This window comes from Meles meles, chromosome 14 (genome assembly GCF_922984935.1).
Source record: "Meles meles chromosome 14, mMelMel3.1 paternal haplotype, whole genome shotgun sequence".
Classification (NCBI taxonomy): domain Eukaryota; kingdom Metazoa; phylum Chordata; class Mammalia; order Carnivora; family Mustelidae; genus Meles; species Meles meles.
The window spans coordinates 76,703,431-76,727,610 of NC_060079.1; the positions used below are offsets into that span (position 1 = coordinate 76,703,431).

The 24,180-nt window shown below is 37.2% G+C and overlaps 1 protein-coding gene across 4 annotated transcripts in view; it reads right to left on the reverse strand.

The window, feature by feature from the left end:
• The window catches only part of FGF14 (fibroblast growth factor 14), a 620,592-nt gene that overhangs the window by 136,545 nt on the left and 459,867 nt on the right, over positions 1-24,180 (reverse strand). The window contains exon 1 of one of the 4 annotated variants that reach the window (XM_045978513.1): positions 9,275-9,343. The exons of the other annotated variants lie outside the window; for them this stretch is intronic. Within the exon in view, the coding sequence (XP_045834469.1) occupies positions 9,275-9,305 (31 nt within the window). The 5' untranslated portion in view covers positions 9,306-9,343. Of the gene's footprint in view, positions 1-9,274; positions 9,344-24,180 lie in introns of those variants that run through there. 4 annotated transcript variants of the gene reach the window in all.

Sequence of the window (24,180 nt, forward strand, 5' to 3'; positions counted from 1 at the left end):
TGGAGGAGCAGGGTATGCTTGGAATAAAGATAAATGTGTGTTTTGAAATGGAAACACCCATGATTTTTTAAAAAATTGTTTTCCAAAACTATTTTGGCCAAAAAAAATAAATCACTCTTAATGAAGTGTATTAAGGAAACAACAGTGGGTAGAGCCTTTTCTTGGGGAAAATATTTGAGAAGATGACTAAAGGGAAGGCATGCCATATTTATTATCCTGCTCAATATTTGACCCTCAGCTCCAAGGAACGACAGACCTGAGAGTGGTTCTTGGGATCCCTAATCCAGGGTTGAATATCCAGTGTCTACAAGCTCCAAATAGGAAGCACGTCTTCAGAGCTCAGTTGAAAGCATCCCCTTCCAAAACTGTTTTTCAACAGGTTCTCTAATTTCAAGATTCTAACATATTAGAGACACATTAATCCTCTTAAGGCCCCACCATAATTAGCATTGGATAATAAAATCTAAAAATGTTGGATCTACTCTTTCCCTTTATTTATTCTTCACTTACACAGATGAATAATTATTAAACATTGTGTTTTCTGGTTTGTTAACTTATTCCTTCTAAATTATAATTATATATTTAAGAAATAAATTATAAATATTAATTATATAATTGCAAAAGACAATAAAAATTCTTGTGCATAATTTAAAAAGAAAAGTATGTGGGGGTGACTGGGTGGTTCAGTTAGTTGGACATGTGACTCCTGATTTTGGTTCTGGTCCTGATCTCAGGGTCATGAAATTGAGGCCCACATCAGACTCTACATTGGGCATGGGGCCTGCTTAAGACTTTCTCTCTCCCTCTGCCCCTCCCTTGAACGCTCTCTGTCTTCTCTGTCTAAAACAAAAATATGTGTCCTTCAGTGATAATATTTGGGATTCAAGTTAATCATTATTATCATTACACCTAGAGAAAGCTTTGCTGATAATATATTCTGTCATGGAGTCCTAATTTATGAATGACTTCATTTCCTCCTGGCCAGAACACATAGGTGCATATACAAAGAAGCGCTGTCCCCTGTCTCATTCAGTGTGCTGATGTGTCTCTCCGTGTGGCGTCGGCAGCACTCACGAATATGAACACATTATTCATGTTCCGATTCTTCACCAAAGATATCAAATACTAAAAGAAACTTAACACTTATACCAACTTCTTTACATTAGTCTAGGTATCAGGAAAAATCATGCTACTAGCTGACTGAAAGCATAATATTTCCTAGATGTCCAAGCAAATGGCTAAGCATTTTACCTAAATTTTCAAATGCTATTATCATCGTTGGAAGAATGGAATCAGAGATCCTTCAGTTTAGTTGCTATCTAAATGACATTTACTTTTTTAATTCTTTTTTTTTAAAGATTTTATTTATTTATTTGACAGACAGAGATCACAAGTAGGCAGAGAGGGAGGAAGGGAAGCAGGCTCCCTGCTGAGCAGAGAGCTGGATGTGGGGTTCCATCCCAGGACCCTGGGATGATGACCTGAGCCAAAGGCAGAGGCTTTAACCCATGGAGCCACCCAGGGGCCCCTATTTTTTTAATTCTATATACACCTGGTATTTGTGCTCCTAATGATGTTTTCAGATAAGTATCTCAGAGAAGTGTTCAAAGTCTTAACAATATATTTGCAATAAGTACTTTCTAGTTAGAATATCATAATATTCCATGCTTAGTCAACTAGTCTCCAAATGTTCAATGGTAAACTTCTATTTATTAATTATAGGATTTTTAAATTAAGAAGACTTCTATTGGCAAAAACTGCTACAAACCTCCTTTGGAATTCTGAAAGGAATCTCTGCCATCTTGAAATACACAAGTTGGAAAGTGAACTTATGATATTTTTTTCACAATAATCACACACAAACACACACACACACACACACACACACACACACACCCCAAATAGCAAAAAGTGGGGAAAAAAATTTTTACATGCCTCTTAAATGGACAAAATCACATTCTTTACTGTGATAATCCTTTCACTTCACACTCCTCAACCAAAAGGCTATTTTATACTTATTATAAGATAAAATATAATTATATATTATATATTATATATATTATAATCATGCCTCTCACTATGTTCTCCATAAAGTTTGAGGTTAATCAAATGTAAATGAATGGGTTGAGGAACAAAGGTCCAAGAATACTATTAACATTTGGTAATATTTTATAGTCACATACTATCATAATGAACAAATTTCAATGCTGGAAATATGACTGGAAAAGAATATGAATGTTATGTGAACCATAAATGATAATCTGAGAGAGCTTAATAATTGTGAAAACTTTCTTTAAAAAGTGACTTCAACATCTTACCAAGATAGAGTTACAGGGACCAGAAGTACCCATCCACATGAACAACAAAAAATTGACATATTGAATTTTGCAAGACACTGGACCTTAGGGAATGAAAAACAGTAGTCCCTCAGATGGGAAATAAATAAGGTGATCCTATTTCCTGAGAGAGATTTCAGAGCATGTTGAAGGGAAGGGAGCCCAGTAGACTTTCTAAATTGAGGAGATTGAGCTGAGAGTCCGGGGAGACCAATTTGATGGTATCTAGAGTACTGGAGAGGAGAGAGCTGCTAAAAGAGAGAAATTCTAAGATCTGTAGGTTTACATGAGAATTCAGTTCTGTACCGATCTGCAATTTATGTAAGGTGACTTCCCAGGCTGGGGAAAACCATCTAAAAGTATTTGAGGTAACATTGCCACAAAAACACACTGGACTGGAAATACTGATTATTCCCACCAGTCAGGCTGCAAAAATTCATAATTCATGGGGCACTGAACAGAGTATAAGCAGGGTCTTGCCTCAAAAGTAGAAAAAAATTAGCCCTAGAATAAGCAGAGCTTCAGTCTCTATAAACAATTGTAAAAGCAATACCAAAAAGAGTATACCTTTTCAAAGGAAATTAAGTGCATTCCAGAATAAACTCAAGAATATTTATGGAAATATAAAAATTTTGAGCCCCCAACAAAATAAAATTCAAAATATTTGAAATCAAATAAAAAATTACCAGAATGGAAAGAAGGAGGGAGAGTTCACCTGTCATAAGGGGAAGAATGAATAAATCAAACTGACCTAGAACTTCCTCAGATGTTAGAATATTCAACAAAGACATGCAGTCATTATAACTGTATTCCATAATTCGAAAAGTTAAGTAGAGACATAAAAGACATAGAAAGGACTATAAAATGAACTGCTATAGATGAAAAACACAAGTTGTAAAATGAAGGAAAAAAAAAGACATGAAATGAGATTGTTTTCAGATTAGGAACTGCAAAAATGCAAGGGATGAATTTGAAGACATAGGAATAGAAATTGTTCCAAATGAAGCCCACAGAGAAAACATAATTAAAAACAAACAGGAAAAGCTGACAGTCTTCCCTTTGAGATCAGGAACACGACAAGGATGTTCACTCTCGCCACTGTTGTTCAACATAGTACTAGAGGTCCTAGCAACAGAAATTGGACAACAAAAAGAAATGAAAGGTATTCAAATTGGCAATTAAGAAGTCAAATTCTCTCTTTTCACAGATGACATGATACTTTACATGGAAAACCCAAAAGACTCCACCTCCACTCCACTCCACCTCCACTAGAACTCACACAGCAATTCAGTAATGTGGCAGGATACAAAATCAATGTACAGAATCAGTTGCTTACTTATACATTACAATGAAAATACTACAGCACCAGAACCATAAGATACCTGGGAATAAATCTAACCAAAGAGATAAAGGATCTGCACTCGAGAAACTCCAGAACACTCACGAAAGAAATCAAAGCAGTCAAAAAAGATGGAAGAGCATTCCATGCTTATGGATCGGAAGAATAAACATTGTTAAAATGTCTATACTGCCTAGAGCCATCTATATTTTCAATGCCATCTCTATCAAAATTCCACTGGCATTTTTTGAAGTGCTGGAAGAAACAATCCTAAAATTTTTATGGAACCAGAAGAGACTCCTAATTGCTAAGGAAATGTTGAACAAGAAAAACAAAACTGGGGGCACCACGTTGCCTGATTTCAAGCTTTACTACAAAGCTGTGATCACAAAGACACCATGGTACTGGCATAAAAACAGACACATAGACCAGTGGAACAGAGTAGAGAGCCCAAATATGAACCCTCAACTCTATGGTCAAATAATCTTTGACAAAGCAGGAAAAAATATACAGTGGAAAAAAAGACAGTCTCTTCAATAAATGGTGCTGGGAAAATTGGACAGCTACGTGTAGAAGAATGAAACTCGACCATTCTTTTACACCATACACAAAGATAAACTCAAAATGGATAAAAGGCCTCAATGTGAGGCAGGAATCTTTCAGAATCTTAGAGGAGAACATAAGCAGTAACCTCTTTGGCATTGGCCACAACAACTTCTTTCAAGATATGTCTCCAAAGGCAAAGTAAACAAAAGTGAAAATGAACTTTTGGGCCTTCATTAAGATCAAAAGCTTCTTCACAGCAAAGAAACAGTCAACAGAACTAAGAGGCAACCCACAGAATGGGAGAAGATATTTGCAAATGACACTATAGACAAAGGGCTGATATCCAAGGTCTATAAAGAACTCCTTAAACTCAACACTCAAAAAAACAGATAATCACGTCAAAAAATGGGCAAAAGACATGAACAGACACTTCTCTAAAGACGCCTGGGTGGCTCAGTGGGTTAAGCCGCTGCCTTCGGCTCGGGTCGTGATCCCAGGGTCCTGGGATCGAGTCCCGCATGGTCTCCTTGCTCGGCGGGGAGCCTGCTTCTCTCTCCACCTCTGCCTGCCTGTGTGCTCTCTCTCTCTCTCCTTCTCTCTGACAAATAAATAAAATAAAAAAAAAATTAAAAAAAAAAAAAAGAAGACATAGAAATGGCTAATGGCACAGACACATGAAAAAAGGTTCATCATCATTAGCCATCAGGGAGATTCAAGTCAAAACCACATTGAGATACCACCTTACATCAGGTAGAATGGCCAAAATCAACAAGACAGTAAACAACATGTGTTGGAGAGGATGTGGAGAAAGGGGAACTCTCTCACACTGTTGGTGGGAATGCAAGTTGGTGGAGCCACTTTGAAAATCAGTGTGGAGATTCCTTAAGAAATTAAAAATAGAGCCACTTTATGACCTTGCAATTGCACTACTGGGTTTTTAACCCCAAAGATACAGATACAGTGAAAAGAAGGGCCATATGTACCCCAATGTCCATAGCAGTAATGGCCATAGTTGCCAAACTGCAAAAAACCCAAGATGTCCTTCAACAGATGAATGGATAAAGAAGATGTGATCCATATATACAATGGCATATTATGCCTCCACGAGAAAGGATGAATACCCAACTTTTGTATCAACATGGATAGGACTGGAAGAGATTATGCTGAGTGAAATAAGTCAAGCAGGGAGAGTCAATTATCATATGGTTTTACTTACTTGTAGAATATAAGGAATAACATGAAGGACATAAGGAGAAGGAAAGGAAATGTGAATTGGGGGAAATTGGAGGGGGAGACAAACCATGGGAGACTGTGGACTCTGAGAAACAAGCTGAGGGTTTTGGAGGGTGGGGGTGGGGGGTTGGGTGAGCCTGGTGGTGGGTATTAAGGAGGACACGTATTGCATGAGCACTGGGTGTGGTGCATAAACAATGAATTTTAGAACACTGAAAAGAAATGAAATAAAATAAAATAAAATTAAATTAAATTTTAAAAAAGGAAAATCTCAAAAAAAAAACAAAAACAAAACAAACAAAGCCTCATTCAGCTCTGCAATAACTTGAAGCAACAAAATGCATATTTAATTGGAGTCTCCAGAAGAGTGTCAAGAGGACAAGAAGGAAAAATATTTGAAGAAACAATGGCTGAAAAACTTCCAAATTGTTGAAAGCATAAAACCAAAGGTCCAAAGAGCTTAACAAACTGAAGAAAGGAAAAATGACAAAAATACATCAAGACACATCTTGCTGAAAGTACTCAAAACCAGTGATAAAGAGACAATCTCCTTTTCCTCAAGAGTCAGGAAAAACATTACATACAGAAGAATAAAAACAAGAAAGATAGAAGATATAGATATATAGATAGATTTTTTTAACAATTCAAGCAAGAAGAGAATGGAGCAACATCTTTGCTGCATTGAAAGAAAAAAGTACCCTAAAATTCTACAACAGTGAACATGTCTTTCAAAAACAAAGGTAAAATAAGGATGTTTTTAGATAACCAGAGGAGAAAGAGTGTATTATCAGATGGATTTCATTACAAGAAATGTTGAGGGGAAGCATTCAGGAACAAAGGAAATGATACCAGATAGAAATAAGGATCTAGTCTAAGGAATAAGGAGCACCGGTGATGGTAAACACACCAGTCAATATGCACATTTTTTTGGTTATTTATATCTCTTTAAAAGATATTGACTATTTAGCCAATAGTGCACTGTGGGGTTTACAATGTGTAAAAGTCAAACATAAGACAACAAGAGGGGAGAAATAGAGATATACTATACATACCTGAATATATACCATACATGCTATTAGAAAGGCCCCACATTTGGTTTAATGCTCTTTTGATTCCATGTTGAAATTATTAGTAATTTTTTTAACCAGAGACCCTGCATTTTCATTTTTTTAACCAGAGACCCTGCATTTTCATTTTTCCCTGAGCTCCTCGAATGATATACCCTGTTCTGTTCTTACATGTTATACCAAATGTTTGATCCATTGAAGAAAACATTGATAAAGTGAACTGCATAAAAATTCATAAATATCCTTGCTTCAAAATAAACTGTTAAAAGACTTAAAGACAAGTTACAGACAGGGTGAAATATTTGCATATTTTTACCTAATGAAAGCTTGTATCCACTAATACATAAAGACTTAAAGTCCAATAGTAAGAAAACAAAGATTCCAATAAGATAAATGCGTAAAACTATAGAGCATTTTATCAAAGAATTTTGTGGATGAAAAAGATGTTCACGAAAAGATGAGCAACATCACACAAGTCATTGGGGAAGTGAAAATTAAAACCACAACAGGTTGGAGTTACACATACTAGAAGAATAAAATTTAAAAGAATGCCAGATCTGTTGTTAGCAAAGATGTGGATAAACGGGAACTCACAGACACTAATGGGAGGAACAGAAAGGGCTCCAGCCACTCTGGAAAGCTGCAGATTCTTAAAATGTTCACCATAAACCTGCCAATATAACCCAGCCATTCCCTTCCTAGATACTTACTCAATAGAAGGGAAAGCATGTGTTCATACAAACACTGAATGTGAATGATTATTTGTAATTATTTGTAATAGTCCCAAACTGGAAACAACCCAAATGTCTATTCCAAAGATGAATGATAAACAGATTGTGGTATAACCACACGGTGGAATACTACTCAGCAAAAAACAGGGAATGAACTACTGATAAAGGCAACGAAATGGATGGATTTCAAAATAATTGTGCTGATAAAAGTCACATGATTCTGTTCATACAATATTCTATAATTTAAACAAATATAAAATGACAAAAACAGGATCTGCAACTTCAGAGATTGGTGAAAGGCCGGAGGGGGAGGAGGTTAGGAGTGTCAAGAGACATAAGAAAACTTTTGTGGTGATGGACTTATTCACAATCTTCAGTGTGATTGTGGTTTTATGTCAAACTCATAAAATTATACATTTTAAATATGTACAGATAATTTTATGAAAATCACACCTTAGTAGATTAATTAAAAATAAAAACAAAAGGTTAAAAACATCAATCAATATTAGTAAAGGACAAAAGAGATTTCAGGGTAAAAAATCTAACAGTGGATAAAAACAGATTATTTCATAACGATTAAGGAGTCAGTTCATTAATACCTAAAAATCCTGAAGGTTTATGCATCAACTGACAGATATTAAATCACATGAAGCAAAAATCGATGGAGCTTCAAGGAGAAACAGAAAAATATAAAATTATAATCAGAAATTTCAACTCTGTTCTCAAAAAAATTATGCAACAAATATACAGGAAATCAGTGAGGATATGTCCTAAGGCATAGAGTATCATATGTTAAATTTAATATACTCAGCTAAATCACTACAAACTATGATTCACTTTTCCTTTCAGAAACTAGAAATGGGATTTCCTAAAATTAAGGAATCTGAAAACTAGTATTTGACTCATTCATGGAATTTTCACAGCCAACTGGACCTACAGCAGGTCATATTAATTTGCTCTTCAACTGTTACTACATTAACTAAAACTGAAGATTAGCATGAAAAAGGTATGATGTTAAGGAGTCTGTTAAAATTAAAGTATCCAAAGGCTTTCAGTGAAAGTTATATTACAAACAATGTATGGTATTGCATTAACCTTGTAAACAAGAACTATGGTAGCTGCATAGTTTTATTCGCTTTCTTAAGAGAAACTGTCAAGGAGTAAACTGGAAAATGCATGAAAAAAAACCTCACATGTGTTTAACTTTTTAACATACATTTGCTTCAGGGTCAGGAAACATTTCCCTGAGTGTACTATGCCAAGAAAATAATCAGGACAGTAGCTGAATTTCAGAAAATCAGTGCCCGTGATAAGGTCTGATCAATACCTTCTCCAGAGTTGAGGATCATGCATTTGAGAAACAGTATTTAGAAGCAGGTATAATCCTATTTTGTCTGTTCACATCCAGAGCTACATAGAGACCTCCACCCAAGGAGCAGAGCTGGGTATATGAACAGTTGAAGGCAACTGATCAGTCCCGTAAGACTGCTTCCATTAAATGAAGGTGCAGCTATCTGAGCTCTGCTTCTTCTAAGTTTCTGCTTCAGACATTTGCCCTCCAGCTGCTTCTAGAAGGAGATGACATTCACAAACTCTTTTGTAAACCAAGGCCACTCTGTCTAGAACCTCTAAAGCAGCAGGGTAGGGAGCAGGACGGAGGCATTGAAAGATACCTATTCATCACAGTTGACATGGACACTTTCAACTAGAGAGGGAAAACATTTAAACCAAAGGTCATGAAGAGAAAAGAAAAGAAAACAAAACTTCTAGAAATCAATGTGGACGTTCCATAAAGGATGATGCAGAATTTAGCCTTGGATTTAGAATTCAGTTGTGACAAGGTCTATGTATATTGAAAACTCAAACCTTCTGCATAATTTATCAGAAAGTGGTGCCTCTTACCATTTTTATTTATTAAGGCTTAAAATAAGTGGCATTTCATAACAATTTCTTCAAAGAATCCTTAATGGCACATCAATCACTAATACTCCACAACATAGCTATAGGAATAGATCAATTCACCTTGAAAAACAAGAGAAGAAATCCTTCCCATGTTCTGCTTAAGTGTAGTTTCAAAAGCTACAGTATTTAAATGGCTCATTCAGCAGGCATTTCTTGAACATCTACTTTATTCCAGGCTCTCTGCTAGGAACTGAGAGAGACTTGTAGCCAAAGCAGATTGCCGTCCATTATCTCCAGCATCCGTAAGCCAACATATGATGTGGTTCCTGAAATGTTGAGGCTGCACGAACAGAAAGGGCCAACACTAATTTTAACAGTAGGAAGAGCAAGAGTGGTCACACCTGAGCACATACTCTGGGCTAGAAACTAGTCTAAGTGCTTCATCTATATTGACTCATTAATCCTATAGCAACCTTTTGAGATAGGTGGCATTTTTATCTTCACTTTACAAATGAACAAGCTAAGGCACAGAGGGGTATGTGTCTCACCACGATAACAGAAGAAGGATATGATGGAACTGAGATTGAAGTCTCAGGAGTCTGGGTCCCTGCCTCACCATGCACCATACAGCCTGGCTCTGGTTGAAGACCCTTGTGTATTCAGAGCAACAGAGAGCACAGTGACTCACTGAAAACACACAGTGAGTGAGTGAGTGAGTGTGTAACTGGACGCTGACCAGTTAGAGGGCAATGACTGACATGGCAGGCCCGGGTGAAACTACATTAAAAAAATGTTTAATCTGAAGCAGGTGAATTTGGTTGCTTTGCAATATTTGTGGGGCTGTCATGAAGACAGAGAGTGGAATTATTTAGTCTAGATTTGGAAGAAGAAAATAAGACATAAGTAGAGTGATACCAAGATAGAGCCTAAGCGAAGGTGGCGATTGTCATTTCTGTGATCACTACTATATTCCAGGTGTCTAATAGAGTGCCTGTCATATACTAGGTTCTCAATAAATAAGTGACTAATAAATGAATACATGGATCCATAAAGGTGGAGAAATTTAGCTGTGCAGTGACAGAAAGAATCAACTGTCCCACACAGCAACAATTTCCCTGTTGCTGAAGTGTTCAAGAAGAGATTCTTTGGTCGCCTATCCAGGGAACCAGGGAAGGAATTACTGCTTTGCATGCTCTAATTTCAGGCTGCTTTGAAAAAAAAATCATTCATCTGAAGATACAAAATAAATATGAAAGAAAGACAACTTTATTTTTTAAAAATGGAAGCCATCATCATTAGCAAAGGACCATTTTAGGCTTATGGTCGCCCCCTTTGCACACATGAAGAACTATAACAAGCTCCATCCCTTTCCTCTCTTGAGGGGTTAGATTATGGAAAATTAGGAATTGAGGCAGAGTGGATACTAGAGAGGAGGTGGGGGGTGGAGAAAAGGAAATTATTTCTTACTAAGTTGTTAAAGAAAGACAGATCTTGTTTACTAGAGCAAAGGATTAGAAGACGGAAATCTTTGGCAGTTGAAAGATTGAAAATGTTTAGATATATCATAAAATGAACTGTGGGATGTGGCGCTGCAGACAAGCCAGGCATATTTTAACACCAGTGACACCAACTCAAGTCTGGGAGAAATTTGCAGATCGTGTATTCAATTTTCCTTTATTCAAAAATTAAAAAAAAATTTTTTAATTTCAAGTTTCTTTAGCTTTTACTTTAGTTCATAAATATAGCTAGATAGTCACAGAATGCTCACTCAACCACTATTTGGACTATTTCCACTATTTGGACAAGTTCTGGGGTGCAGAGTAGGCAGAAGGAAGAGAAGGGGTGTTGCTGGCTAAGGGTCCAATCTTCATCCCGCCCTCCTCAGCCTTTCTGAATGTACACTTAAGTCCTGAGTCTTGACTTTTAAGTCCTTTGCTTAAAGTGGATTTATGGTTCATAGCTTTGGCATCAGATCTGTATTTTCAATTTCTAAAAAAAAAAAAAAGGAAAAGAAAAGGAAAGAAACACAATGCTGGGAAAGACACCACTCAGGGAGCACCGCTCCATTCAGTGTATGAAGCTTCCCTTTGCCCAAAAACCTTTCTGACCTGAAACTGATCTGGAATGGGCCCCTGAAAAGAATCAGTGTCCTAGAGAAGATCCAGAAGCGCTGGAGCCTCAAAGGAGGCTGGTATCTGGAAGGTTTGCAGTCATACCTCAGAGAGACTGGTCTCAAATGACAGAATAGCACAAGCAACACAAAAAGCGAAATTTTGAAACACTCCTAAGAAACACCACTTAACTATGTGCATGCCCATGACTGTTATTTGCTCTTTTCTTTTACAATATAACCTTTTAGGGAATAGAGATTCCAACATTTTTACCAATTTAAAATTTTGGTTCAGTCCTTCAGCACACATGTACAGAACCAGGTTTAAAACTCCTCCTTCAGATCCAACTCCACACAAAAGACCCAAACCCAGTAAAAAGTTTAAGGTGTTTTCTTTCTTAGGGAATTTACAGCTTTATGTGGACTTCAACTGAGAAAATAGATCAATGACAATAAAAGACTTAAATATTCATTCAGAGAATACTACCCGCCAAAGAAGAGGGAATCATTTATAATCAATTGAAACAAGTGTGGTGTAGACATAATTACTAAGGGCTGGTCATTCTAGTCCAGGTGGTCAGTAGAAAGCCTTAGAGGGAGTGTGAGGTGTAAGCAGAGTCAGAGGTCAGAGATGGCCAGGATGTGGAAGGTGGACCGAGTCAGGTGCTCTCCTTGTAAGGGGAATGTCCCCGTGGGGGAAGTAGTTTCTGCAGCCATGTTGATGGGCAGGAAAAGTTTAGAGGGTTTGGGGATAATGGCACACCAGGCTGATGGCAGTCTGCAGGCAGCTCTGGGCACACAGGAAACTCAACCTGAGCAGTCGGCACACTAAAGAGTGCAGAGATAAGGAGATGTCGTGTCTGTTTCTGCTTAATTGAGAAATGATCTAGTGTTGGGACACTTTAGAGAACATTATCCACCGTAGATCACTACTCTACACACAATGAATGTTCAGTAAAGCGAATGTTTAAAAGATTAAACCTGAGAAGCTCATTTGATTGTGTTTCTAAATTACCAAATTTAAAATTCGAAGCTTTGCTGTAGAGAATGTTAGCTGTGTGCATGTGTGTGCGTGCACATATGTGTGTGTGTGTGTGTGATGAAATATGAAGACTGTTTCTGTTAAATGCTATGACCTTAGGTCTTTAAATCACTTAAGATTACTATACTGGCACTTTCACAGCAGATTAATTTAAATAATACTTTAAGCAATCTTGTTCTATTGCTTCATGAAGATAGATACACAACAAGATCATTAATAGGAACAAAAAAACCTTTGAATCCTTATCAATATTCCTCTGAAATGTGCTCATGTAGCTAAACAAATTGCTGTAATATCTCCCCAAACAACCCAAAGACGACTTTAGAAGGTTACCTCTTCTTCTGAGGTTACCTCCCAATAAAAAACAGCAACAATGAAAAAATTCTTCTTAAAAGACATATTTCTACTTGCTTATGTACAATCATGAGAAAGCCTCAAAGGGAGTATCAATTTAAAACAAAATTTTACTATCATTTATCATGAAAACAGATTTGGTGTAAAAACAGACAAGAAAAGTCTGAGCTGCAATTTCCATCTCCTCAGATAGCTATTGTCTTTATTCATGTACTAAATATTTGAAGAAATGAATTTGATGTAAATTTTGTGTCACACCATCAGGACTGTCATGTGGATTTTCTGGAGTTATAGAATTATTCTATGCCTCCAGAGTTAATCACAAGATGCAGAAGTAAAGAGAAAAGACAAAACCGAATACATTTACAAAACCACATTTGGAGAATTCCTCCATTTCCATGTTGGGAAACGAACAGCAAACCACTGATCAAAAGTGAAGTGTGAAGGTGATGTTTCATCAGATGAGAGAGGAATGAAGTTTTACTACATACTTATTTGACCTAGAAATTTTAATGCATGCTGTCTATTTCAATCTCTAGCCCATGCATTACCCATGGAATTATGAAGAAAATTTGAATCTCAGAACATCCATCATTTCCTATTATTGCTCCGCTAGTAAGGGATGGCGTTGATTCTAAATCAGACATGTGTTGGGCTTTGAATGAGCCTTTGCTTTGTGGAGCTGTTATGTTTACACATCGACATATATATCATACACATATGCATTCGGGCTGGTTCCTTGGCCTCTCCGCCCTGTATGGAGGCCACTCCTGGATATGCCATGGTCTCTTATCCTCCCCGTGGGGAAACAGTCTTTATTTCCTTGATTTGGATATTTTATGAACCCATCTTTGTTGAGTTTTAAAAATCAATTTATTTAGACAAAACAAAACAAAACATACGTTCTCTATAGTGAAAAGTATTCCAGTTAACTTCTGATATAAATCTTGACTCATGCCAAGACCTGAACACGAGGTAAAAAGTCCTTTTGTGCAGATTTCAGAGCCCTTCTTGGGAGGAGGTTTGGCAGTCTTGTTTCTGTCCTCATTAGTTCATGTCTATGGAATACCAGTAAGTTCTGTTTGCAAAGAGCATTTCCTGGCTCACCTGAGAAGATACTGATCTTGTGAAACGGACTAATTCCAGCTTCTTGGGACTCCTCTATGAAAGCTTTGTGTTTGCTTTGCTCTGCAGTAGACCAGGAAGAGCCGTTTGGTGCCTGCTATTCATTTAAGTCCCTCCATTAAAATGAGATCTGTAGTTCATAAGGTCATCCCAGAAAGAAAAAGCTTTGAGTAAAATTGGGACTAAAAAAAGAACCTTCCAATCTCAGAGGGGACGGCATAAAATAGATTATAACAACATGGATTGTAACAACAATGCTCTACTCCTACACATTCCCTGTGCTGGAACAAAATGTCTCCCAGTCAGAGACAGAATTTATGTCTCCGTACACTCAAAAGGGCAGACGAGATCCCGGGAAACACCAGAACTACCCTGATGATATCATGCACAGCAAAACATCCAGCCAGATTGGTGCACATGCTTCCGCCAACCCTCTGCTCAGGCGTCTGCAGGATTGAGTCCACATAGGATGGGGTTTGGGGCAAAGCAGAGTCAGTTTCTCTCTCTCTCTCTCTCTCTCTCTCCAGATTGGTGAGCTGGATCAGTGCCTAACTTTTCAAAGTCTGTTTTCTCATCTCTATGAACACAAGTGAGATAACATCTATCCATCAATGCAGGGCCACAACAGGTATATACGGGTTTGGGAACTATAGCTGGCATTTAGGAGAGGGTAAATGGGGTTAAATTTTCTTCCTCTTCTGACATTTATTGTCATTGCTCCTTTTGTAGGAATTTAAATTGGAATATCTAATATCCAAATCTTTGGTGAAATTGGAAGCAATAATAAAGAGAGATGGTAGTTTGTAGAGAGACATTTTATCCTCTGTTCTGCATGTCTTCCCCTACAGGAGCCCCACCAGTCACCGTGTTCTAGATGTCTGACCCTCACAATGCCCTTGCCCATCCCCCTCCTCAGAGGCGTAAAAAGTCACCTGATTCTAGAGCTTCCCAAATGGTCCCCTGTCTACCAACGTTCAGATAGGAGCATCCCAGGAGAACTTCTCAGAGCTGCCTCTTTCCAAAAAGCACCCTCATTCCTAGAGATATCAAGATGCATTCTTCTCCTTCCCTGCCTCTCCATGCTTCCCACACTGAGGGAATAGCCCTCATGTTCTGCTCTGTATATTCCACTAAGAAATAGTAGGAGTGTTGGCAATAAGGATAACCATCACTTAGTCATTACTCAGTATGTGTCAAGCACAAAACTCAGAATTGTATAAACATTACTTAACATGATCCTTAGAAAACCATACAAATCAACAATTATTACTTTAATTTTATTTACTTAAATACATATGTATAATTTGAGACTTAACCAGATAAGGACTTTGACAATGTTCGCATAGTACGTTGTAAATCTAGGTTTTGATTCCTGTTTGCAAACCTGCTGGATGTAGCAGTGAATAAATATGAAGTTTTCATTTATTCCATGCTAGTCACAGAGCTATCTTCTGATGTAGACTTTTGATGGCGCACATGAGAGATGGGGAAGAAGACTCAGAATAGAGCTTTACAAATAAGCACAGAGCACAAGGGTATGGATGTCATAGGCAGAGGCTGAGCCATGGACAAAGAAAAGTCACCCAATTATTTGATAAGACTTATAGTATCATTGTTAATAGCATCAATGGCTAAGGTTTAAGATATCTAAAGTTTGCAGAGCAGGGAAGAGAAAATAATAAGGAAATGGACAACTCGCTGTCAATACAAAGATGCAAAAGAAACAGCTGCTGTTTTATTTTCTGTTTTTAAAAATATGTCCCTTATTCAAAGTCATCATTTCCCCTAAGGAAAAGCATCATATGTTACAGAGAGACTTTTGATATGAAGGTTTCCATATAAGTTCTCTTTCTTTCTCACATTCTTCAAAAAGTGTTTTAGAAACAAAGGAAAATGGTCCTCACCCTAATTGTTTACCATTTAGTCACATATATTATTTGGGCATCAGAAAAGGCTTACTAAAAGCTAATTAAGATCAAGACATTCTTAACTTGATAATTCTCTTAACAGCAGAGAGGAAGTGTCTATGCTTTGCAATTACGTGGGCCATTGAACACGTGAAGTAAAGGGAATTAAACTTGTTATGACTCACTACCATGCCCCCAAAATACCCCAGTCCCAGTGTTATCTGGTTTCAGGGAAAATGAATTTGCAGGAAACAATGAGGTACTTTGTTCCCAAGTCCCCAGAATCTCCAGGAACAAAATCTGCAGTTTGAAAGTATACTGGCCTTGCCACTGTGCAGTGAGAAGAGCCCTGGGGGTCAGCAGGTGTGGGCTGTCTCATTAAATCATAAGCCACAGCCTCCCAAATCTCTCTGTGAAGTGGACATCAACATATTTGGCCAACGTACATCACAGGATGCTCTATGAAACTCATACATTATTTTAAAGGAGTAAGGAGCAAAATCAAGCAATGAGGCTGAAATGATGGGGAAGTGTCCAAAGCTTATGTCAAAAATGAGTTCTATCCTGAGACTATATAGGTCAATAAATTAAAGCAGGCAAGTGACAAGATCCTGTGAAGATGCTTAAAGTAGTGCTCGGGCCACCCGACTGCCAGGTATGATGCAAGCAGTTGAAATGCCATCCCTGTGCCCATGTCGTAGCTGGCCTTTTTCTCAAGTGACAGTAGTGGGACGGTGACAAACGCACAGCTGTGGGAGGTATGGAGGAGGCAGAAAGGAGAGGATGAATTCTAACAGCAGCTCGCTCTCTGCCCTGGCGGCCTGCTCTTTAAAGCTGGCCTCTGCGTCTTTTCAATGGCTATTTCCTGTTCACCATCATCCCCTCTCCATCTAGTACCTCCTTTCGCAAGTGTTTCCTGGCCTCTGCATCCAGAGCTGCACGAAGTCGACCTGACTTACGCTCTCACAATACCTTATGCAAGTGCTGTTGTTGTGTTGACTGGGATGCTTTGTGATTATCTGGTCATGGGATGGTCTGTGATCCACAGAATAATGGTTCCCCAAAGGCGTCCACCTCCTACGTTATGATATCTATGAATACATTACCTTATTTGGCGAAAGAGCTTTTGCATAAAGAGTTAAGTTAAAATCCTCACCGTGGTGACATTATCTTGGATAATTTAGGTGGATTCAGTGTTAATTACAAGGGTCTTTATAAGAAAAGTGAAAGGAAGATATGACTATGGAATAATTATTGGACAGGTGCAACGTTGCTGACTTTGAAGATGGAGGAACAGCCACCTGCCAAGGAACCCAGATGGCCTCTAGATGTCTGAAAAAGCAAAGAAATGGATTCTGATCTAGAGCCTCCGGAGAGGAATGTTGCCCTGCTGACACCTGTATTTTAGCCCCGTGAGACCCATGTCAGAATTCTAACCTACAGAATCATATAATAAATGTGTATTGTTTTAAGCCACTGCATCTGTGCTAATTTGTTACAGGAGCAATACTAAGTGAATACCTGTGCACCAGACTGTTAGCATCTCAAAGGGAAGGACTACATCTTCCACCCCCTGAGGTATCATAAAGGCTCTCTGCTCGTGAAAGCACTTTCATTGACTACCACAGCCTCCCCTACCTTTCCTACCCTTTTAAAAATTACTTTCCTCCTTGACGAGATATGAAAAAATAATTAAGAAAGACTGTTAATGAAAACAGGCTTTGGCTTCCTTTGCATTTGGAATGGCCCTGGAGCATTTTAAAGGTGCTTTCATACACCTTAACTCAATGGAGATTTACTCTCTCCAGCTAAGACTGGATTGTATCCACAGGATGATTAAAATAATGTACAAATATGGAAGAGAATATTAAAAAAATAAAATGGTTCTGTTGCACACAAAAGTAAAGTGTTACACTTGCTTTTGTGTGATTACTGTAATGATCCTTTCATAGCCAGTATTGCTATGGAAGGAAGACCACCTGCATGGGCCTTAGGGTTATAAAACAGTCACAATGGACAGTATCTTAAGAGTTACCTATTATTGCAGTGAACCCCCCAGCTTTCAGAGGAACTGAGACCCATCTTTGTCTGAAGTACAAGGGGGCAGGGTCAGAAGGTCCTGTCCCTCACCCGGGGCTACTCGTCTGGAAGTGTGAATAGGGAATGTCCACTCTCACTTACCACCTGTGTCAAGATGATCCTTATAACACATTATATTGCTTGCCACATACCTGTTCACAGAATCTATCATCAATTACCTTAGAGTGGGTTGGGAAACTGAGCTTCTCAAACTTCCTATAATGGTTTTGGGGATTTAATAAGTTTTCTCAAGACTTTACGATTAAAAGAAGAAGGAAGATGCGGAGAGATTCTACTCAGTAACAATGGAGCTGTCATGCAGACTCAAATATATTTGAACTTCTAATTTTGCCTTTCTGGAACAATTTGTATTTGCATCATTGAAAGCCTCTTATGGAAAAAGAAAAAAAATATTAATTCTCCTGTAACCTGAGACAACAATGTAAAATAAACAATAAAACTTTTTTATTTCCCATTTAAGGACCACATAAAAATATTAATTTATCCAGCATAGAACTTTTTTTTTTCAAATCATTAAACCTGGGACTTTTAAAATAAATTATTTTTAAAATATATCTTTGATATTTCAACTTAAGAGATTCAGTTAATATTAATATTTATCTTTGGATTTCCTTTCCTAGATTAAGGTCTAAGCATACTTCCTTTTGTCAGAAATTTAACGTGGGTACACACTTCAGAGATCTTACACACCATTAATCTCTTGGTGACTGCTTGGGAAGGATCATTTTAATTTTTCTGACATAGATTAAGTCACATTTTTAAAGAACTCATTGGATTGTCAGTGATTTTCAAAGTCTGATAATTTCATTTCCTTTCGAATGCCTTGAATCCTTTACAAATACAAAGTGAAGGTCATCAATTTCAGTACATGATTCTATCAGATGAAAGGATTTATGTGCTTCTCTGCTTCTTCCTTTATTTCCTCCCCCTTTTCATTCATTCAGAGTTGGTTTTGCAGAGTACAAATGCCCTGTTCTTATTCTGGACATGTGGATCACATGTTCTTCCACATTAGGCAAAAAGTCATTCAAATATGTGAAACCTTTTAAAGGTAGGTGAAAAATAATTACTCTCATTAAAAGGGACACTGAGGTACAAACACAGCTGTCCAAGAGAATTGACTTCAGCAAGTGAAAATGTAGAAGGTGAGAATGCATTGACATGTAAAGAATCCACTTTCTATACTTCGCATTAGGAATTAGAAAGGGCGACATCTGATGTCTGATCATCAAAAGGCCAAAATGTGGAGGGAAGGATTTGTGGGAACTATCTGAGGCACCTAGGCATATTTTACACCACAAATGCTCCAGGGATTCCCAAATATTTTTACTTACATACTTTCAGTGGTAGAGGAAAGTAAGTGGTCATGTTTCCTGGTAAATCTGAGGTATGGAGTCCCAAACAGCACCAGGTTAGGAGGAGTTCCTTTGGAATCTTGATTCTACCCCAATATTTTTAAATTTGAAAGTTTATTCTAGTCAATAACCAGTTTTCATTTGATATAAAGTATTTTTAAAGATTTTATTTATTTATTTGATACAGAGAGAGAGAGAGAGATTGTGAGAGAGAGAACACAAGCACAGGGAATGGGAGAGGGAGAAGCAGGCTTCCTGCAGAGCAGGGAGCCCGATGTGGGCTTGATCCCAGGACCCTGGGATCATGACCCGAGCTGAAGGCAGACGCTTAATGACTGAGCCACATAGGCGCCCCGATATAAAGTATTTTAAATTATTTGTCATAACTAAAATTGACGTTGCACAAAGATATACTTATGGGTTCTCATACTCCGATATACTGCTTTGTTCCCCAAGGATATCACCCATTAGCAAAGGATGCTAGCCAGGCAGAAAACACTTGTGTGTTATTGAGGCAGAACAATAACACCCCCTGAATATTTTTATTATTTTGAGTTCATGTCACCATGTCAGTCTCCTCTACATATTTGCCTTCTATTTCCAAATCAATCCTCCTTCCACACCCCATACAAAATTTAAATCACTGACTCTAAAGGGTTGTATCTTCTCTTTCCATACTTGCCTACATTCCAGAGCTCCCTTTGCATTTTCAGCAACCTGTGCATTTCACCTCTGCTCATCTAGCATCACTCTCCAGGCATTATGCTGTTCCTCAACAACTGTATGGGCACCATTCACAAACACTGGGTTCCAATAATCAGATTTTCTCATGGTGTGATGAGCCAACAAAAGATTCCAAACAGAAGATATAACTGCTTTACTAGAGGGGTATACGAATGGAAAAGAAATCCACTTTGAAGTAGAGAAAGAGATAAGAAATGAAGTCAGATCCTTTCTCAAAGCTTAAGGAAAGTTACTATTTTTCTTGTGTGTATGGAGGTACAAACAGGCAGACACATGTGTGGATCTCTGTGTGTTACATCTGAAATGGTTCAATGCTGTGTCATATCCATAGCACATCAACACAATGAGTTAAGAGAATTCTTTCTTATCTGGCTCTGACTGTGAGTAATCATGAGGCCATAACAGAGGAATTCACATATGGAGGTACCTGTGGGTTACCTTAGCTATAAAATATGGTGATTGAACTGGATGACTTTTAAAATTTCTTCTGGGCAAGACATAGAAAACACACTATAACTCAAATACAAGTAAAAAATAAGGAAGCAAATAACCAACAATTTTACCTTTTCCTCCCAGTCCAGATTTTCAAGCTGGTTTCTGTGAGTGTTCTTAAGAATGAAATTAGAAACATGATCTGCTGGGAGACGTGTTGTTATGTATAGAAGAGAAGGGCTCTGATCAAATAGATATGTTGAATGTTCTTACCAGGTCCAAAGTTTGTCCCTCACTATGTGCATGAAGTTTGGTTAAATTACCAAATTTAAATTTAGTTTAAATTACCAAATTTGGTTAAATTACCAAATTTAAATTACAAATTTATCTCATTTGAGTCTTACTTGTGAAGCAAGCAAAATAGACATAATTACATTAACGTATTTGACAAATAAGGACTAAAGGTTAGAATGATTGAGTCATTTATTCAGAAGTACACATCTCTAAGCTGAAGGAACTCTTCAAGACCAAGGAGGTTTGGAATGGAGCCTCCACTAACACCAGCATCGAATTGGGTCAAAGAATTCATTAGAAATACTCTGATTTCTTGTCAAGACTCTCCCGACCTCTCCAGAGTATTTGTTAGTAAGAATAAACTTGTTGCAGAGTATTTTTAGCAGCCTGAAGCATGGAATTCACCATTTCATCTTTTTTGTAGGCTTTAAGAGCTAAGCCAAAAACAGGACACATCTTCATATTACTCTTTGTGAGGTAAACCCATGTGTTTTTTAACATTCTGGAAGGTGGTTTGATAATCTACAATTTTGTTACTGTTAGCAATTGTCGGGGAATGAATTTGGAGAATGAAAGAATAATTCAATTTTTACAATAGAACACAAAAGCCTAAAAATAATTCCAGCTAGCAGTATTAGTAGTATAATAGCACAGCACATGCAATATACAAAAGATGTATATCTAGAAAAAATTATTGACAAAAATATCCATCTTTGTCCAAGATTTTACTAGAAATTAGAACTGAAAATAAATTTTAGTCAGTAATGTTTTAAAAAGTCAAGTCAAATCAAAAGATAGTCAAGAATTTCTTCCAACATTTTCCTCCAAATGACTTGCAAAAAATTTTGGAACTTATGATTTGATCATACCTATAAATCATAAAATCCCTCTTAGTTTTTGTCAAGATACTGATTTTCTATCTTCGGATATGGTGATTTTTTAAAAAAGATTTTATTTATTTAGTTGACAGACAGAGATCACAAGTAGGCAGAGCGGCAGGCAAAGAGAGGGAGAAGCAGGCTCCCTGCGGAGCAGAGAGCCCAATGCAGGGCTCGATCCCAGGACCCTGAGATCATGACCTGAGCTGAAGGCCGAGGCTTAACCCACTGAGCCACCCAGGTGCTCCAGGATATGGTGATTTAAAAAGAAGATAATATTTCCTAATTGCCAGTTTCTCTGAGAACTAGGATTCAAAATTTGGAAAGCAATTTTACCTCTGTTATGACCAATTAACCAGTATAATATCAACTTTCATTCCATATATGAAAGCTAGGTACTTTAAAAAAGAAAAGAAATAAATTTGATTAAATGTCTTAAAAAGCTTCCCAAAGGACGACTTGAGGGGCCACCATCTAAAAGAAAAGAAAAAAAAATGGAGGTGAGCACAGATTATACACCATTCTTCCTCTCAAGAATTTGCTGTTTCAGAAGTAGAGAGAGGAAAAAGCCTGAAAATCTGAACAAGGCTTTTGATAGTCCACAATGCTGGAGACAAAAATTGTAGACAAAATTGAAGATTAAATTGGAGCTCCAGCGTGCCGATGAGTAGTGCCCTTGGTAAACATCCAGGATTTCAATTGGAACCCCTACAAAGCTGTTCCTTATCCAAAAAACAAACTAGAAATAGACCAGCTAACACACACACACACACACACACACACACACACACACACACACCACCCCCCACCCACACAGGAAAGCCAAATTCAAATATATTTCATATTTGAATAAATTGAGTTTTTCTGACCCTACTCTAATTACCTACAGAAAGAATCTCCTCTCCAAGGTAGATAAAATCATGGACAGTTTCTACAGATTTCTATCTAAAATGTTCAACACTCAAAAACTGTCAAAATTATGAAAGGAAACAAAAAAGATCCAAGAGAAAAACAGAAAGAAAACAGATGTTTTGATCTCCCAGATAGGAGTTACCAGACTTAGACTTTGATGTACTGTGATTAATATGTTTAAGAAAATAGAAGACGTGACGGAGATCTAAACAGAGAATTAAACTAATCAAATGGAACTTTCAAAACAGAAAAAAAAAACCTATAATAGAAAAAAATCAGTAAATGAGTTTAACAGCTTAAAATGAAGAGAGAACTAAATAACTGAAAACTAACTCAAATCAAAGTATCCAAACTAAAAGGCAAATATATGAATCTAGAAAATGGAGTAAGAACATGGGAGACATAATGACATAAATGTAATTGAAGTCCCAGAAAGACAAGTGAGAGAACAGTGGAGAAATATTTGAAATATGTGAATATAATAAAAAAAAATTCTGAAGCTGACATAAAATCTTATATCCCAGATTCAGAAAATGTTGCAAACCTCCTACTAGAAAAATACAAAGTGACACCTAAGCACATCATGATAAAATTACTGAAATAAAAAGCAAGCTAAAATCTTAAAAGCAGCCAGAAGACAACAGGATGACATCATTAAGTGATGGAAAAAAAATCCCTTCCCATCTAGAATTCTATACTCAGTAAAAACACCACTCAAAAACAAACTAATTAAATGTTCACTCAAACAAAACTGACAGAATTAATAACAAGTAGACCTCACTAGAATAGTAACCATTATAATAATAATAAAAAAGAGATGTTTAGGTCAGAAAACAAGTGTTTTCTGGATGAAAACACAAAAATGTAGGAAAAAATAAAGAGCAAGTTTAAATATTTTAGCTAATATTGAGTCTATAACACAATAAAAATAATTTCTTTTTTTTTTTTTTAGATTTTATTTATTTATTTGATAGAGACCACAAGTAGTCAGAGAGGCAGGCAGGGAGAGAGGAGAAAGCAGGCTCCCCGCTAAGCAGAGAGCCCGATGCAGGGCTGGATCCCAGGACCCTGAGACCATGACCTGAGCCGAAGGCAGAGGCTTTAACCCACTGAGCCACCCAAGTGCCCCATAAAAATAATTTCTTATGAGTTTTATATATACATAGAAATAAAAACATGACAATAAGAAACAAACAGGGGTGCCTGGGTGGCTCAGTGGGTTAAGCCTCTGCCTTTCTCAGGTCATGATCTCAGGGTCCTAGGACTGAGTCCCACATTGGGCTCTCTGCTCAGCAGGGAGCCTGCTTTCCCCTTCCCCTCTCTCTGCCTCTCTGCCTATTTGTGGCTTCTCTGTCTGTCAAACAAATAAATAAAATATTTTTAAAAAATAAGAAACAAAGACTAAATGATAAATTATACTAAAGCCCTAATATTAATGTGACAAGTATTCAAACTTATAACACACTCTATAAGTCAACATTAAATGTGATAATATCCAAGGTAACCACTAAAATATATTGTAATGGCTTTATAAACCTCAGGATAATAATGGTGGAAAATGGAATAATAAATAATATTCTTGACACATTAAAAGAATATAAGAAAATAAGGAAACAGGCAAATAGAATAGATTGAACAAATAGAAAACAATTGTCAAATGTTACTGTATCAGCAATTTCATTAAATGTAAACAGACTGGATATTCTAATTAGAAGAGATTGTCAGAGTGTATTTAAAGCAAAAACTAAAGCAAAACAAACATAAATTCATACT